Source organism: Crocodylus siamensis, chromosome 6, assembly GCF_052110815.1.
Source record: "Crocodylus siamensis isolate JL-2025a chromosome 6, ASM5211081v1, whole genome shotgun sequence".
NCBI lineage: Eukaryota > Metazoa > Chordata > Crocodylia > Crocodylidae > Crocodylus > Crocodylus siamensis.
Genome location: NC_143400.1, coordinates 19,592,691 through 19,608,435, shown reverse-complemented (window position 1 = coordinate 19,608,435; position 15,745 = coordinate 19,592,691). Strand labels below are relative to the sequence as shown.

The following is a 15,745-nucleotide window of genomic DNA, read 5'->3' as shown; positions in this document are numbered from 1 at the left end:
TATTCTGTGTGAGCTGCCATGTGTAGTCCCATCCCATGAAAACTGGCACACGTGCTACCCTTCTGGTGAGATTCAGCATGTGTGTGAGCCCTTCTGTATGAAAGCTGGTATGTGTGGGCTTATATCTTATGAGCTGGTGCACATGGTCTCCCCTGTGAGAATGAGGTAACATGCATGCTACCTCTTACCTATGCAGTGGTCACGTGGGTCTTAGCAGTTTTCACCATCATCCTCAAAACTTAGTCTTGCAGTCAGTGAAGCCTTGCCTCGACCTATGGGATGCCAACATGAGTCAGTCATGTGCACACAGGGAGACATGGCTGAGGAGGTAGAGGTGGGCACAGAAGCACAAACAGGTTTTATATTTTCCTATTGACAGGCATATTGCATCAATAGAGGGGGTGTAGGTGTGTGTACAGATATATAGGTGCTTGTATAAGTAGTTGACAATTGCATAGTGGTGGGTGGGTGTATGCTCACGCATGCGCACAGAGACACCACCACCCCCCCCCCCCCCCCAAATTTATACCCTTTCCTCTCCAGGCTAGATACTGATAATGCAGTCGGGCCAACTGCCTTGTCAAAGGGGAGACTAACTTAAAAAATCAAGATTTGCAATGTAAATCATGAGATGTTATTTTTGGAAAGGGGGGGATGGGATATTTGTGAAGGTGTGGGGGGGGGGGGGGGGGCCTTGCACACCTTGACAGGATGTGGGGTACTGTGGGTTAGGGACTGCAGCTTGGGAATAGGGCAGACACCAGCATGGACAGATGACTTCCCATAGCTCTGCCATGACTCCCAGGGCCCCATTCACCCCATGCCCTCCTTCATGGGGGCTTTGGTGTGCTCCCCCTTCCATCTCCCCCCTACTTGTTTCCCCTCCACAGCCTTCCCAAATGGCCACTCACTGCACATGCCAAAAGAACAAAATCCCAAGATCTGATCTCCACCAGGAGCTGATGAGTCAAGTAATTTGATTTGGAAATCAGGAGTCTTGTGGGTTTTTTTTTTTTTTTTTTTTTTTTTTTTTTTTTTTGAGAGTTGGATTTATTGATAAAGTATATGTGTGTTTTAACACAGCTATACACTCATGTACATGAGATGCACACACCCAAGCACATGCATGTGTGCCCTGGGCTTGCCTATAGCTGTTACCTCCTCTGTAGCACATAGGAGAAGGCAGGGACGAGGATCCAAGTGTCCCAGACCTGGGGCTGGGAGCCAGTTTGCTTCACATCGGCAGTGTAGGGGCTGGGTATGCATGTCTGCATATGTGTACACATGTACAGTTACATGGGTGACTGGGGGTGGGCCCCAGAATGGTAATCGCAGCTATTGCAGGGGGGCACCAACACATCCCTGTGCACCGTCCATGCATTGCTACTGTGCAGGTATGTATGTGCATGCATGTTTGTGTACGTGTACATTATACACTCATTCATTCTATACAATTATAGTTCCATAATTCTATGTATGCAAATATATGCACATAGATCTGCGTTCATGTACATGTAGTTATATGTGCACGCATGTACACCATACATGCAATGGTATAAGTATGTGCATGAAATTGTATATGCATACAATTACATGATATGTACAACTCTGTATAATTCTGTGAGTGTGCATAACTACATTTGCATACTCAAATACAATTGTAATACATGCACTATTTTGCATATGTGTAAATGTGTGCCAGTGCATTTATATACTAGATGTATATGTGTCAATGTAAACACATAACCACACAATTATACATACAGCTATGTGTACATACGCTTGCATATATGCAAATATACATACGTGTGTGTGTGTGTGTGTGTGTGTATAAAGTAAATGTACATGCAGGGCAAAATGCCATTACAGCTAAATTTGCACACGTGTTGCCGCTCGCACAGCACAAATAATTTACACTAAGAGAAGCACGTGGTGCTCCACTTCTGGGTTTTGCCCCACCTTGCTTGAATTGCCTGCGCCGCGGGCCAATGGGAAACCGTCTGCATGTGCCGCAGGGCTGCAGGCCTCCAAGCTGCACACACGTCCCCCCCGGGCCTGTCCTACCAGGCCTGCCCTGTTGGGGGCTGAAGACCGTGCTCTTGCAACAGTAGGCCGCATGAGCGGCTTGGCAGCAGTTCACAGCACATGTGCCTCAGCCTCCCATGTGTTTTGTCTCGATGGGGGGGCTCCCTGGGACTGGTTGTGGGGCACTTTGGACCCGCCCCCCCAACTCCTAGCCTGCGCTCAGGGCCCCTGGGCTGCAGGGGCTCCAGGCGTACCCCCCCCACTCCCAGTAGCCCTATGTGCAAGGACCACAGGCACCCAGAGTAGCAAAAATAAAGGGACAAGGGCCTAGAGCAGGGAGAAGGCCTAGAGGTGGAATCCAGGTGTTGGAGGGTGCAGGTGTGCACACACATGAGCCAGGCATCCAGGGGGCAGGTGCACGCACACAACCCAGGTGTCCAGGGCACAGGTCCACACACGTGACCCAGCTGTCTGGGGCACCCATTCACTCAGCTGGCACCCAGCCCTGGCTGCCTGGGTTCCACAGCTAGGCCCTCTCCTCTGTAAAAGACCTGGGGGGGTGTCACATTACTAAGTCTACACACACATACACACACGCACACACTCACACTCACCTCAACCTGGGCACGGCCCTTCTCCCCCAGGAGAGGGAAACTGAAGCAAAGGACAAGCAGAAGGCAGCAGCAAACCCAGGCATCCATCCCCCACGGGCCATGAGGGTTGTCACAAGAAGGTCACGGGCCAGCAGTCTTGGCCTGACTCAGTGGGCATAGGAGGAAGTGAAAGCGCCGACTCATATCCCGGGGGGGGGGGCCTGTTCTACTGAGCCATCCCCCACCCCAGAGCTAGCCATCAGCACCCTCAGATCTCTTAAATGCAGCCACCCCCACCCCAGAGATGGCCATAGCTCAGACCCGTTACACCCAGCCACCTGCACACAGCTTAGCCTGGACACCTGATACTAATACTGGCCAGGTAGCACTGGATCCAGCTGGCGACATTAACTCTACCCACTAATAATGGCAGGTGGGGAAAATGGGGGCAGGGTCTTATCTCTGGCGTGGATGGAGCATTTAAATGGAGAACGGGTTGGGCGGGGCATGAGAATGGTGAGGGGCACCGATTCTGGCCCATGATAACCCAAGTCCAGCCTGGCTGTTGACTCTGAAACCTAGCAATGGCCAGAGGGGTGATGGGGCAGGTTACGAGTAGGAGGGGCTGGGAGCCTGTGCTCTCTGGGGGGGGTGTGGCAATTGGTGGATTAAAGTAGCAAGCCCAGAGGCCCAGCTCTCACCCCACTTCTGGAGAGTATCAGGGGCTGGTGGGGGGGGGCAGTGTTCTACCCAGCCCCCCCCCCCAAGAGCTGGCTGCCCTCCCCAAGCACGCAGGCCCCACCCCAGAACCAGGCGCTGGTTGCGCCATTGCCTGCTGCGTGACAGGGCCGGGCGCTATCTGAGTTCACAGGGGCGGGGGGCCCGGATGCCTGGGTTTGAAGCTGGGGAAAGGTTTCGTTTCGTTTCCTTTCTGCTATCAGGAGACGGCGGGACAGAGACAGGCGGACGGACGGGCACCATGAGGACCCCAGCCTGGATCCTCACCGGGCTCTGCCTGGCTGGGGCAGTGGGTTAGTACGGGGGGCGGGGGAGCGACCCCTTTTCCCCTCCCAGAACCCAGGTGTCCCAGCTCCTGGCTACACCTGCTGTAAGATATCTGACCCCGCTCCCCACCCACAGAACCTAGACACCCAGTGCCCCCGTCCCCTCGAAGGACCCAGGCAGCTGGGATTCTCACAACCCTCCCCTCCCAGAGAACCCAGGCATCCAGATTACTGCCCTCCCCCCCCCACAATAACTTTTCCTGGATCAAAGTCCACAGGCAGACGGGCTCTCGGGACTGAAAGCGCCACATTTTGGGCCAAAAATGGCCTATTTTGGTGCCTTATAGGGAATTCCCCCATCTCCAAAGAGTCCCAGTGAGATGGAAATCATCTTTTTCTGGCCTGACAAATGCCATTTGCCCCTCAAAAACCAGGAGGGAAAAGCTCCCCATAGGAATGTGGCATTTTCTGGACAAAGGGATTTTTAGAAAGCCTGCTATTAGCCCCAAAAATCTCTGGATTTGGGGGTTGAAAACAGGCTTTCCCTGTAGAATACCGCTTTATGCCTGGAAATGGGGGGGGAAAAAGGCTGAAATGGGGAATTTTGACACAAGGCCCTGGCTTTTTTGGGGCAATTGGGGACTGGAATACTATTAACCTTGCGTTGACTCTGGACCCTAATGATGGGGGTGTGTGAATGGGGGCAGGGAATTCCTTTTGGGTGGCGGGTATTTACGTTGTGAGGGGATTGGGGGTGGATTTGGGGAGAACTGATACTGGCTCATTACAAGAGAGTTCTAATTGATCATTAACTCTGAAGCCTAATAATGGTGGATGTGGAGAATGCAGAGGATATTAGGTGGGGGGGTAGTATTTAAATGGAGAAGTGGGGGAAACAACTGGGGGAGCACTGGTACTGGCTCATTATAACAAGGCTCTAATTAGCTGTTAACTCTGGAACCTAATGCCAGGACACTCTGAAACCTCTAAACACAGCATCATCCCTGCTCCTCTCCATCTCCCCTCCCTCCCCAGGCTGCTTCACAGCTGAGCGCCAGGACGGACCTCCCCGCTCAGAGGTGACACAGGGATGGGAGCAGCCCAGACACCTGGGTCCCATGGCGGGCCCAGGCCTGGAGTGCAAGGACTGTGCCCTGCCTTGGCCCTGGAAGAAGTCGGCGACACTGGCGCCTGCGTTTACCAAGACACCGACCCCGCACCCTACCAACCACACCACGACCCTGCACCCTACCAACCACACCACGACCCCGCACCCTACCAACCACACCACGACCCCGCACCCTACCAACCACACCACGACCCCGCACCCTACCAACCACACCACGACCCTGCACCCTACCAACCACACCACGACCCTGCACCCTACCAACCACACGACTCTGCCCACACGGATCCCGCCCACCCCACAGCCCACAGCACCACCACAAGTGCCCCTGGGCGACTACCGGGTCAACAATGGGTCAGAGCCCTGCCTACGGCTGGAGGCTGGGCTGCAGCTGCGGGTCCGCTACACTGCCCAGGGCAAGCAGCAGGTACCCAGATGCCTGGGTATGCCAGGCAGGGAGGGGGTCAGGCGGTGAGATCGGGAGCATCTATGACTCCTTGATGCTGGGACGTGGGGATGTGGGAGCGGGAACGTCTGGGTTCTCCAAGTGGGGAGGGGGCTGGAGATGAGAACAGCGCCCTGGCTCCAGGATGGGGAGATCTGGGAGCCTGGACACCTGGGTTCTTCGCCCCAAACCCACCACCTGCCCCTCCGCCACAGCTCTGGGGCACCTTCACAGTCCTGCCCAACTGCACCAAGGCCTCGGGCTTCTGTCAAAAGGACATGGCCGTCATGAACTTGACCTTCCCTGAAGGCTTCCTGCAGTTCACCTTCCGCAAGGTACCAGCGGGGGGGGCGTTGGTTGGGGGCAATGCAGAACTGGGCATCTGGCTGGTAGGGGGATCCAGCAGGGGGCACTGACTCTACTTGGGAACAAATTGAGGTGTTAACTGTAGCCCCTCCTGATGACTTGTGGGGGTGCTGAGCTAGGGGGGCAGCAGGGGACATCTGGCTGGAGGGGGCAGTTACAGGGTCCAGCAGAAGACACCGATTCTAGGTGGGCATAAATGGAGGCATTCAATCTGGACCTTACCAATGACTTAGAGTTGCTGAAGTGGAAGGGGTTGGGGGGGGGCAGTCCCAGAGGTGGCACTGAGCTGGTGGGGGGCAATTTGGTGGGTCCCACAAGGGGCCAGGGCAATAACGGTCTTCTTGCCCCCCCCCCAGAATCAGACACGGGGCATTTTCTACCTCAGCGGAGTCAAAACCAGCCTCATGGTCCAGTTCCCCAAGGCCACAGGTGGGAGACAGGGGCCCGGGTGCCTGGGTTCTCTGGGAGGGGAGGGGAGGGGGCAGGGCTGGAAAGTGGGGGCAGGGGGATAATAGGTGCCCAGACACCTGGGTCACCCGACCCCTGCCTCCCCCCTGCAGAGGAGCACTTCAGGGCTGACAACGCCAGCCTGCGAGACCTGGAGGCCTCCCTGGGGCACTGCTATGCCTGTGGCAACCGCAGCCTGGTACTGAGCACAACACTGAGCCTCGATGCCCTGCAGGAGCGCGCCCAAGCCTTCACCCTGCCCCATGGGGGTGCCTTCGGGGATGGTGAGTCCCCCTCCCTCAGCGCCCACATGGGTCCCTTCTCCCCTCTACAGCAGGAGGCCCTGGAGGCCAAGGCACCTGGGTTCTTGCTGGGAAGAGGGGGAGGGGCAGGGGAGCAGATGCCTGGGGTCTCTAGGTGGGGGGCAGTGGCTGGGAGCCTAACTGATTAGTATAGGGAGGAGTGGGGGGAAGAGAAGGGAAGGGTGCCGGGGGTTAGAGCAGGGGGACTGGGAGCCCAGACTCTGTGGGAGGGAAGGGGAATGGGGCTAGAAGCCCAGATGCCTGGGTTCTCTGAGGTGGGGGGGAGAATGGGGTCTATAGGCAGGTACTCCTGGGAGCCTGAAGGCCTGGGTTTTTTTGGGGGAAGTGGGGTCTATAGAGGGGTACCAGTGGGGGCCCAGATACATGGGTTCTTTGGGGGGAAATTGGGCACTGGGCACCCAGACACCTGGGTCCCATCCCCTCATACTGACCCCTCCCTCTCAGCTGTGCACTGCCCTGCTGACCACAGCCTGGTGGTGCCCATCGTGGTGGCTGTTGTCCTCATCGTCCTCATCCTCATAGTCATCATCGCCTACCTGGTGGGGCGGCACCGCAGGCGGGGGGGGCTACCAGCCCCTCTGAGGGACCCAGCAGGGTGGGACCTGCTCGTCCATACACCCCCCACTGAGATGCATCCAGCCAGTGTTATCAGACTTAATAGCCACTACATGGCCCTTGCCCTTGCCCTTGCTGCAGGTGGGAGGGGGAAGGGGGGGGGGTCGAGAAGCAGGAGTGATGGGGGTAATTATTGCGGTAGAACTGGTTAAACCCTGCCCAGGTCGTCATTATGGTCCAGAGTCAACAGACACATTAGACTGTAGGGTACATCTTGGCTCCAAGGAGTGGAGGGGTCCAGGCCAAGGGGGTGCCAGAGAGGGCAGTTCATTCCCTCCCCCTCCAACAAACCCCAACCAGGAGCCTTTATTAGAGTTCAGAGTGAATGGCTGGGTATTTGACTAGTTGATAGGGCCAATAATGGCAGAGGAGGGGGTACCTAATCAGGGCTTGGGGTGGGGGTGGGGTTTGCATTTTCATGGTTTAATAAAGCTCTTGGTAGAGTTACAGGATGTCTGGACCTGATTTTGCCCCCACCCCCCCAGAGGGCAGGGCACTGGGAAAGAGGGAGGCCTCTAGTAGAAGCCCCTTGCCAAACCCAACTGCTACCCTGCAGCCAGCTCTGGGGTGGGACACAGAGGTATGGGGGTGAGTGGGGTGGCTGGGGGCATGAATACCTGGGTCCTCTGGGAGGTGAGAGGAGGCTGGGGGCCTGGACACCTGGGGGAGGCTCAGCCTCCAGGCACCTGGGTTCTCACCCCAACTCCCTAACCACACTGGGGCAGATATGAGTGTTCTCAGCATTTAATTCACCCCACTTGGGGCAATTCTAGCCAGGGGGAGCAGTTACAGTCATAGGGGAGCAGTTACAGAGAAGGGGGGCACAATTCAAGACACAGAAGCAGCTCCTTACCCCAGTACTGGGGGTTTCTCTGCTCATACACCTCCTCCTCTGCCCCTCTGTAATAGGGGCTTGGCTTATCCCTGCCCCGCCCCCCATGGCAGGGGGGGGTCCTACCGCTGCTTCTTGCCCTGGCCTGGGACATGCCAGTAGTAGAGGAGCTGTGCAGTGATGACCCCATTGCAGATGGATGAGACCACATAAGTCAGTGCCACCAACAAGTCCCCAGTCTCCTGGGGGGGTGTGTGGAAAAAACAGGTATGAGGGGACAAGGAGCATGATGACCCGACACCCCCCCCCCCACACACACACAGGTCTAGGCCCAGGGCAGGGAGTTGTGAGAAGGCAACAGGACATAAGTGTGTCAGGTCTTAGCCCAGTCTGGAGAGTTGGGGGAGACCAAGCTGGGCCCCGGGGGAGGGGGGGAGGGAATCACATGACCACCTTCCCCCACCCCCTGCCAATTAGGCATGAGTGTGCTTGGTCTCAGGCAAGGCCTCCTAGGATGGGCCCTAGGGCACTCTGGAAAATTCATGTGACCCCTGGTATGGCATGAGTGCATCAGGTCTCAGGCAGTGGCTGCCTGGGTTCTTTGGGAGGGGGCCTGCAGGGTGAGAGCAGGGGGTGGGGGCCCGGATGCCTGTGTTCTCCCCTGCCTTCCCTTCTGTCCCCCAGTGGGGCTGAGCTAGGCCCCAGGACAGTGGGAAAAGGACAGACCCCTGCTCTGCACACCCATGTACTATGAGTTGGCCAGGTCTTAGCTCAGGGCCTGCCACTCCAGAGGCTATGGGGGGGAGGAGCACAGGGTATTGTGGGAAAGCAGCCTGAGCCCTATGTGACAAGAGTTGATCAGGTCTCACCCAGCACAGAGACTGAGGGAACTGGGAGAGAGAGTAGAGACGCTCCTAGAGGATTATAGGTAAGCAATCCCAGTCCCAACCCCCTCAAAATGTGTGGCAAGGCTGGAAACCGCAAAGCATCATGGGAAATAACACCACTCACCTTAAGCTCCCCACCCAAAAATGTACCCTTTGACCCCTGCTGGGAAGGCTGTGACCCCCAGTAAGAGGTTGAGTCCTCTAGGCCACCTCACAAGGTGAAACTAATGCCTAGGGGCATTGTGGGAAGGCTGAAGCTGCCCCTGGGCCCAGAAGCATTATGGGAAACTACCAGAGGATCACAGGAGGACAGACCTGCACAGAGGTGAAGATCCGGGCAAGGCTGCCGGTGAACAGCAACAGGACGGTGACAGCTGAGAGCTGCCCCGTGTGCCCATTGCGGTAGTTGGTGGTTGCCTGGATTAGCTGTGGGGGGGCAAGAGGGAGAGGGAAAAGATTCACACAAGCCTTCATCTCACCTTATCTCCCACCCCCAGGATCAGGCCCAGATTGGGGCTAGCCTTACCCGGCTGACAATAATGGCGGGGAGGTTGAAGGCCTGCAGCAAGGTGATGAGGGCTGAGGGTGGGAGTGGGGACAGAAGCAGTGCCAGTGCCAAGGAGTACACAGCCAGGAAGGCCACACCTTGGGGGGGGGGAGGGGGGAAGGTAAGAGGCCCCGCTCCCTCAGCAGAGGCCCCACCACCTCCCCGCATGCTCCCCTCCAGCAGAGACCCCCCCCGTCCCAGCACCACCCCCCCAACTCACCCTTCCCTGTGCATCCCCCGAAGTGCTGGATGAGGAAGCCAATGGTCACTGTCTGTAGGGCGAGGAAGAGCGCTTCACCCCAGGCGCTAAGGGACAGGGAAAAGGGGGGGGGTAGTGAGGCCCCCTGCTTTTACCTACCAGGCCCCAGGGAACCCAGGTGTCCAGGCTCCTGGCACCCCAGAGCTGAGTAAGAACCCACATGTCCAGGCTCCCATCCATCCCACCCCCAGACTTACGCTGGGACCCAGAACCAGCAAAGAATAAAGCCCCATGTGGCCTCTCTCTTTGCTTGTGACTCAGTTTTCCCCCTCCACTGACCAGATTGCTCAGTCCGACAAACGCAGCTGAGGGCGACTCAGTTTCTCCGCTCTGTCGGCTGGGAGATGGTTCCTCCTGAGTAAGAACCCAGGCTTCCGGGCATGCCTGCACCTCACCTGAAGGGGAAGTGGTGCACAATGCTGTAGGCCATGGTCCCAGTCAGCGCCAGCAACTCCAGCAGGACAGCCTGGAAGCTCAGCCCCTCGGCACTCCGTGCCCCCAGGATCTTGAACACTTGGGGCAGCTTCACTGCAAGTAGGAGGGGGAGAGGGTTGGTGTGGGGGGTGAACACCCCCCAGCCCCATTCCCACCCTGCTACCCCAGGGCCAAAGGTCCTCACCCATCACAGACCCCACGACGATACCATAGCCCAGGACTTTGCTGACCAGGATCTTGAGACATGGAACTGGGGGAGTTAAGGGACAGAGGGATCAGCCCATGAGACACGTGCTCCCACCACCCAAGGTACACCACCCCCTTACTCTGGTACCCCATAAGCCCCCACCCAAGCCGGGGGGGGCGGGAGGGGACACGACTGTCCCCAATGCCCATATCCCTCCCCCCCCCCCCAAAAAAAAAACCTTCCTGGGCTTCAGTAGATTTTGGGGATCGAAACTGTAAGAGATGAGGATGCGTGGTCTCACCCCTGCCCCTCCAAAGACCTTCCCCCCTTCCATTTAGGGGCACTTCCGCCCCTCCCTCGCATGGTCCCCAAAGGGACTTCCGGCCACACTTCCGATCAGCGCCAAGATGGCTGTTGAGTTGCTAATGAAGCGCTTGTGCCCTGCACCAACATGGCGGCTGCGGCGCACTGAAGGAAGAAGGCCGCCCGCCTGCCCGTCCAGCGACCGCCCCAGCCTGGCGCCAGGTGGGGGCGGGGAGCGGAGCTCACTGTGCAGCAAGTGGAAGTGGAGGAAGAGCTCGTCGAAGCACCGCTCAGGCAGCAAGTGGGGCACCAGCAACCCCCGCACCGCCTCCGCCATGTTGGAAAGTGGGGGCTAGGGCCACTTCCGCCTCCATTTCGCAAGCCGCTGTACAGCGCATGTGCGGAGCCCCCACCCAGTTGCTCCCATACACACACACACACACACACACACACACGGGCTCCAGAGACAAAGAGTTTATTCCTGTCCCCATCCAAAACAACAAAAATATATATCATCTTATGTTAGAATCATTATTATTAAGAAGTCACATTATAAAAAAAAGTATTACTATTAAAAAAGGTCTTCCGCCATCCTCCAGTCGTAGCCGTTGTTCGAGCCCTAGTCCCACCCACTTCTCCCTAGCGGCTGAAAGGGATAGAAAGGGGGGAGGGGAGGGGAGGGGCAGGCCCACAGGCTCCGCCCCCCATCTTCTTGAATGTAGAGGGTGGGCTCACGGGGGTGGGGCGGGAGCTAATCCTGGCCCCCAAGAACGAGGGCTGGGGAATCTGGGGCAGGATTAGCTCCCCCCCTCCTCCAGGGCACCTGCAGGCAGCAGCTGTTCCTATTGCTATTCAGTGAGTCAAAGCAGTTGATACACCTACTCCACATGGCTACAAACACCAGGGCCCAATGGTCCTTTGTGGGGATAAGCAGGAGTTTCTTTTGGAATATATCCACCTGTGGGAGGTACTACAGCCATCAGTCCCCATCTCCCAGCTTTGGCTCCACCCTGAGTGTCCAGAATACAACCACTTCCGGAGGAGGGGAAGGGTAGATCTACTGCAGTCACCTGCTGAACCCGACCCCCCCTCCATTTTTTATGCTGTTATCACCCAGAGAACCCAGGTGTCCAGACTCCCAGCTCCCCACAAGGTGCCCCCCACTGCACTCGCGTTCTTGATCCAACACCTCACCCCATCGTTTGGTTTGCAGCCTCTTGTAGAAAAGAAGATTGAAGAAATCTACCTAGGGGGATGAAAGGAAGCCTGATGGTGGACGGGCAGCCCACCTAGAGAACCCAGACATCCAGATGCCTGGGTTCTGGGGCGGGGGGGGGGGGGGAAGAATATAGGGGCAGGGAGCCTACACACTTCAGTTCTCTGGGAGGGGAAGTGTAGCCTGGGCTACATCTCTACCCAGCCACCCCCACCCCAGAGCTGGCTGGCTGTAGTCCCCGCAGGCATCCAGGCCCCCACCCCAAGACAACCCAAGCATTCAGGCTCTGAGTTGTAACCCACCAGGTTGTTGCTGGCACAAGGTGCTCGAGGGAAGCAACAATTGGGTTTGTTGCCCGGTGTGCTTTGCGCCAAATAAACACACTGGGGGGAGAAGTAGACAGAGTTTATTTGAGCTCAAGTAAAAGGCACAGGGAAACTGTAGTATGGTCTCAAATTCTGTGCCCCTAGCCCTGCAACAGTGTATATTTATACCCTGGTCATTTTCTGTAGTAGTTTTCCACTAGCTGGCCCCCCGCCTCCCCTTTTCCTCCTCCCTTCTCTCTCTGAGCAGTGCCCTTGCATTCCACAAACAACAGTTTTTAGAAAGTTTCAGCTTGCTTGCTACTCATCCTGTTTTCCAGTATTACAGAAGGTTACAAGAGTTCAAAAAAAAGGTTACAAAAAAAGGTTACAAAGGTTCAAAAGGGGGAGAGGGCCCTGGCTCGCCTGGGCCTAAAGCAAAGGGGCTTTATCAACACTTGTGGTCTTCCATCCCTCTAAGTTACCTAAGGTTATGCCCAGTAACACCAACAAGGTCCACACCCAGGAGGGAACCCAAGCGTCTGCACCCTGAGCCCAAAGACTGACCCAGGTGGGATCCCTAGCACCCAGGCCCTGAACCAGGGGGAAACCCAGGCATTTGGTTCCCCACCCCCCTGCCACCGCAGCCCAAGACTGACATTATCTAGCTTTACATCCATACTGAGATTGCTGTATCTATTGACAACCTGGGGGGGAGGGGAAGACCATCCAACAGGTGAGTCACTTCTCATCTCCCCAGGGCTGTCCCCCTAACCCTACACACTGCCCCACTCCCTGTACTTCCCCCATAATACCTACTAAAGCACCCCCGCCCACAAACTGGCCGCGGCTCCACATACCTAGTCGCTGAGCTAGTTCAGTGTGCAGGTCCCCCTCCTCGAGCTCCGGGCGCTGATCCTGCAGGGGACGCCAGCACGAGCGGTGCTGCGGGGAGCCCGGGCTCTTCTCCCCTTCCCAGGAAGCCACGCGTAAAGCTGCTGGGAAATGGAGTCCCCCCGCTTACAACAGGACTAGGAAAGACTAGTGGCAACTTCCTCCCTTCCCTCCATTGGCCCCTACGTCGACACGGGAATTCCGCCCCGCCACAACATGGCGGCGGCTGCGCCCTGACGGGAGTGGGGGAAGTCCTCGCGGGCGCTACCCCACCCCAGCCCGGGACTCATTGCAGCAGGTGGAAGCGGAGAAGAGCTCGTCGAAGCACGTCTCCGGCAGCAAGTGCGGCTGCGGCACCGGCACCGGCACCAGCACCTCCACAGTGTTGGAAAACGGTAGCTGAGGCCACTTCCGTCTCCATTCCACAGGAGCCGCTCTTCCCCCTCTACACCGCATGCACAGTCCCGCCTTCCCGCTCAGGTGCACGCGCAGATCCCTCCATCTTAAACTCAGGAGATTGCCCATGCGTAGACTCCGCTTTGTTGCTGGCGCGCAGCTGCTCCCGCCCTACAGCACATGCACAAAGATCTCCTTTTTTTTTTCCTCTTCAGCCTGGCGCGCATGCGCAAGACGCCCGTCCAGCTCAGACTGATGTTTCTCACTCCCCCCTCAGAAGCGCGCGTATGCGCACGCCCACTTCACCCTCGCCTCAAGAGGGCGCGCATGCGCAGATTCCCTTTCCCGTCTCCTCAGGCGGGTGTTTTGCCCGCCTCTCCCCTCCCGCACGCATGCGCCGTGGCGGCCCCCCCCCCTTGACCACACTCTGGCCAACCAAGATGGCTGCCCCAGCGCCGCCATCTTGCCCTCTGCCCTCTCCTGCCTTACCCGCCCTGAGCCAGGGGGCTGTGGCCCTCTGTCTGCTCTACTACGTGCGGCTCCAGCGTGGGCGGCGCCTGCGGGAGGCTGCCCGGCGCCGGCGTGCTGCCCGGCGCCACCAGGCCTGGGCCCGCTCCTGCCAACGCTTCGCCACGCTCTGGCTCGGCCACCTCCTGGCCCGGCCCCCGACCACTGGGCAGGCCCGCGGGGGTGGCAGTAGCTCTGGCCTTCCCCTGCTCCTGCGGGAGCGACGCCTGTGGAGCAAGGCAAGAAGCTCGGCCTTCTGGGACTTGGTGCGTGCCAAAGCCTTCACCCCCTGGGAGTGGGCTGAGAACTTCCGCCTGGGCCCAGCCACCTTCGACTACCTCTGCGGGCGCCTGCGGGGTGCCATCCAGCGCCAGGACACCAACATGCGCCGTGCCATCCCTGTGGAGGTGCGCCTGGCCATGACCCTGTGGCGCCTGGGCGCCTGCACCGAGTACCGGGCCGTGGAGCAGCAATTCGGCGTATCCCGCTCCACTGTCTGCAAGATCCTGCGCGATGTCTGCGAGGCCGTGGTGGGGCTCCTCACGCCCGCCTACGTGGCAGCACCTGAGACCCCTGAAGCAGCCGGCTTCACCCTGCCCCAGATGGCTGGCGTGCTGGGCTCCCTGCACGTCCCCATCCGGGCACCCAACGAGAACGCCGCCGGCTACTACAACCGCCGCGGGTGGCACTCGGTGGTGCTCCAGGCTGCCGTGGATTCCCGCGGCTGCTTCTGGGACATCAATGTGGGCTGCCCCGGCCGCGTCTCGGATGCCCAGGTGCTGCAGGGCTCTGAGCTCTACCGGCGAGCCCAAGAGGGGGTGCTGTTCCCCAGTGGTGCCCGGGAGCTGAGCGGGGTGCAGGTCCCCGTCTACCTGCTGGGGGGCCCCTCGTATCCACTGCTGCCTTGGCTCATGAGGCCATACCGGGCTGGGGAGCTGACGCCGGCCCGAAGGCGGTTCAACGAGTACACGGCGGCCGCCCGCACTGTGGCTGGTGTGGCCTTTGGGCGCTTGCGGGGCCGGTGGCGGTGCCTGCAGAAGCGCAATGATACCGACGTGGCCTTCCTGCCCACGCTCATTGCCGCCTGCTGCACCCTGCACAACGTCTGCGAGGCCCACGGTGACCCCTTCCAGCCCCGCTGGTTCCCGGAGGAAGAGGAGGAGCAGGAGGAGGAGGAGGAGCAGGACGAGGACGAGGAACGGGCCTCCGAGGCAGGGGCTGCCGGGCAGATCCGTGAGGCCTTGCTGAGAACCCTCAGGGACTGAGCCGGGGTGGGGGGGTTCCTACCCACCAGCCCTTAGCTGAGGATAGAACCCAGGCATCCGGGTTCCTGACCCCTGCCCTGTTCCACCCCCACCTCCTGTCCCTTAGCTGATGGACCCCAGGTGCACAGGCTCCCAGGCCCCTTCCCAAACTGTAACACCCCCCCCCCCACTTCTCATCCAGGTTCCTAGAGCCTCTTATCCCTGGACCCCATCCCCTTGGATAGAACTCAGGCGTCCGAGTCCCCAGGCCGTGATCCTGCCCCTATTCCTACTCCCTGAGCCAGGATAGAACCCAGGTGTCCCGGCTCCCTGGAGCCCCTGATCCAAGCGACTTCCTGTCCTCCCTCCATCAGGGAGAGAACCTAGGCATCCTCCGCCCCCCCCAGACCTGGGAGAGAACTCAGGTGGGTCCTCTCTCACTACCCAGTAAAGGTGTCTGGAAGTTGCTGGGGGCGTCTGTGTGTCCATCTGTCCTGGAGGTGAGGGGCAGGGTGCAGGGATCCAGCCCCCCCACTCAGTCTATCCCCCCAGAAAAGAAGGGGTGGCCCTAGGGGGCACAAAACAAATGGTGCAGGGGAGGCCAGAGCCCCTCCTTGATCCTGAGAGGCAGGGCTTCACTTGTAGGCTAGAAGGGGTGTAGCTCAGCTGAGCTGTCAATCAGGATCAGGCCAGCCCCCTGAGAGGGCCAGACTAGGATGCCTAGGTTTCCTTTGCTCTACTTGAAGCCGGGAAAGTAACCCAGATATCTGCATACCACCCAAGCCCTACCCC

The 15,745-nt window shown here is 58.6% G+C and overlaps 2 protein-coding genes across 3 annotated transcripts; one reads left to right on the top strand and one right to left on the bottom strand.

The window, feature by feature from the left end:
- Positions 1-654: 654 nt before the first annotated feature.
- CD68 (CD68 molecule) lies at positions 655-7,533 on the top strand. The gene is made up of 6 exons (XM_090055711.1): positions 655-3,649; positions 4,658-5,175; positions 5,409-5,528; positions 5,916-5,988; positions 6,120-6,290; positions 6,774-7,533. Exons 1-6 carry the CDS (start codon positions 3,505-3,507, stop codon positions 7,094-7,096), a joined length of 1,350 nt encoding a protein of 449 aa, XP_089911837.1. The 5' UTR covers positions 655-3,504; the 3' UTR covers positions 7,097-7,533.
- A 139-nt stretch (positions 7,534-7,672) lies between these two features.
- On the bottom strand, positions 7,673-10,938 carry MPDU1 (mannose-P-dolichol utilization defect 1). Of its 2 annotated transcripts, none has more exons than XM_090055820.1 (7): positions 10,641-10,938; positions 10,089-10,154; positions 9,865-9,997; positions 9,431-9,516; positions 9,190-9,308; positions 8,979-9,089; positions 7,673-7,946 (listed from the first exon to the last, which is right to left on the bottom strand). In XM_090055820.1, exons 1-7 carry the CDS (start codon positions 10,729-10,731, stop codon positions 7,899-7,901), a joined length of 654 nt encoding a protein of 217 aa, XP_089911946.1. In that variant the 5' UTR covers positions 10,732-10,938; the 3' UTR covers positions 7,673-7,898. The 2 variants fall into 2 exon arrangements, with proteins under 2 accessions (XP_089911946.1, XP_089911945.1); XM_090055819.1 differs by having other exon boundaries at positions 7,673-8,018; positions 10,641-10,932.
- Positions 10,939-15,745: the final 4,807 nt, after the last annotated feature.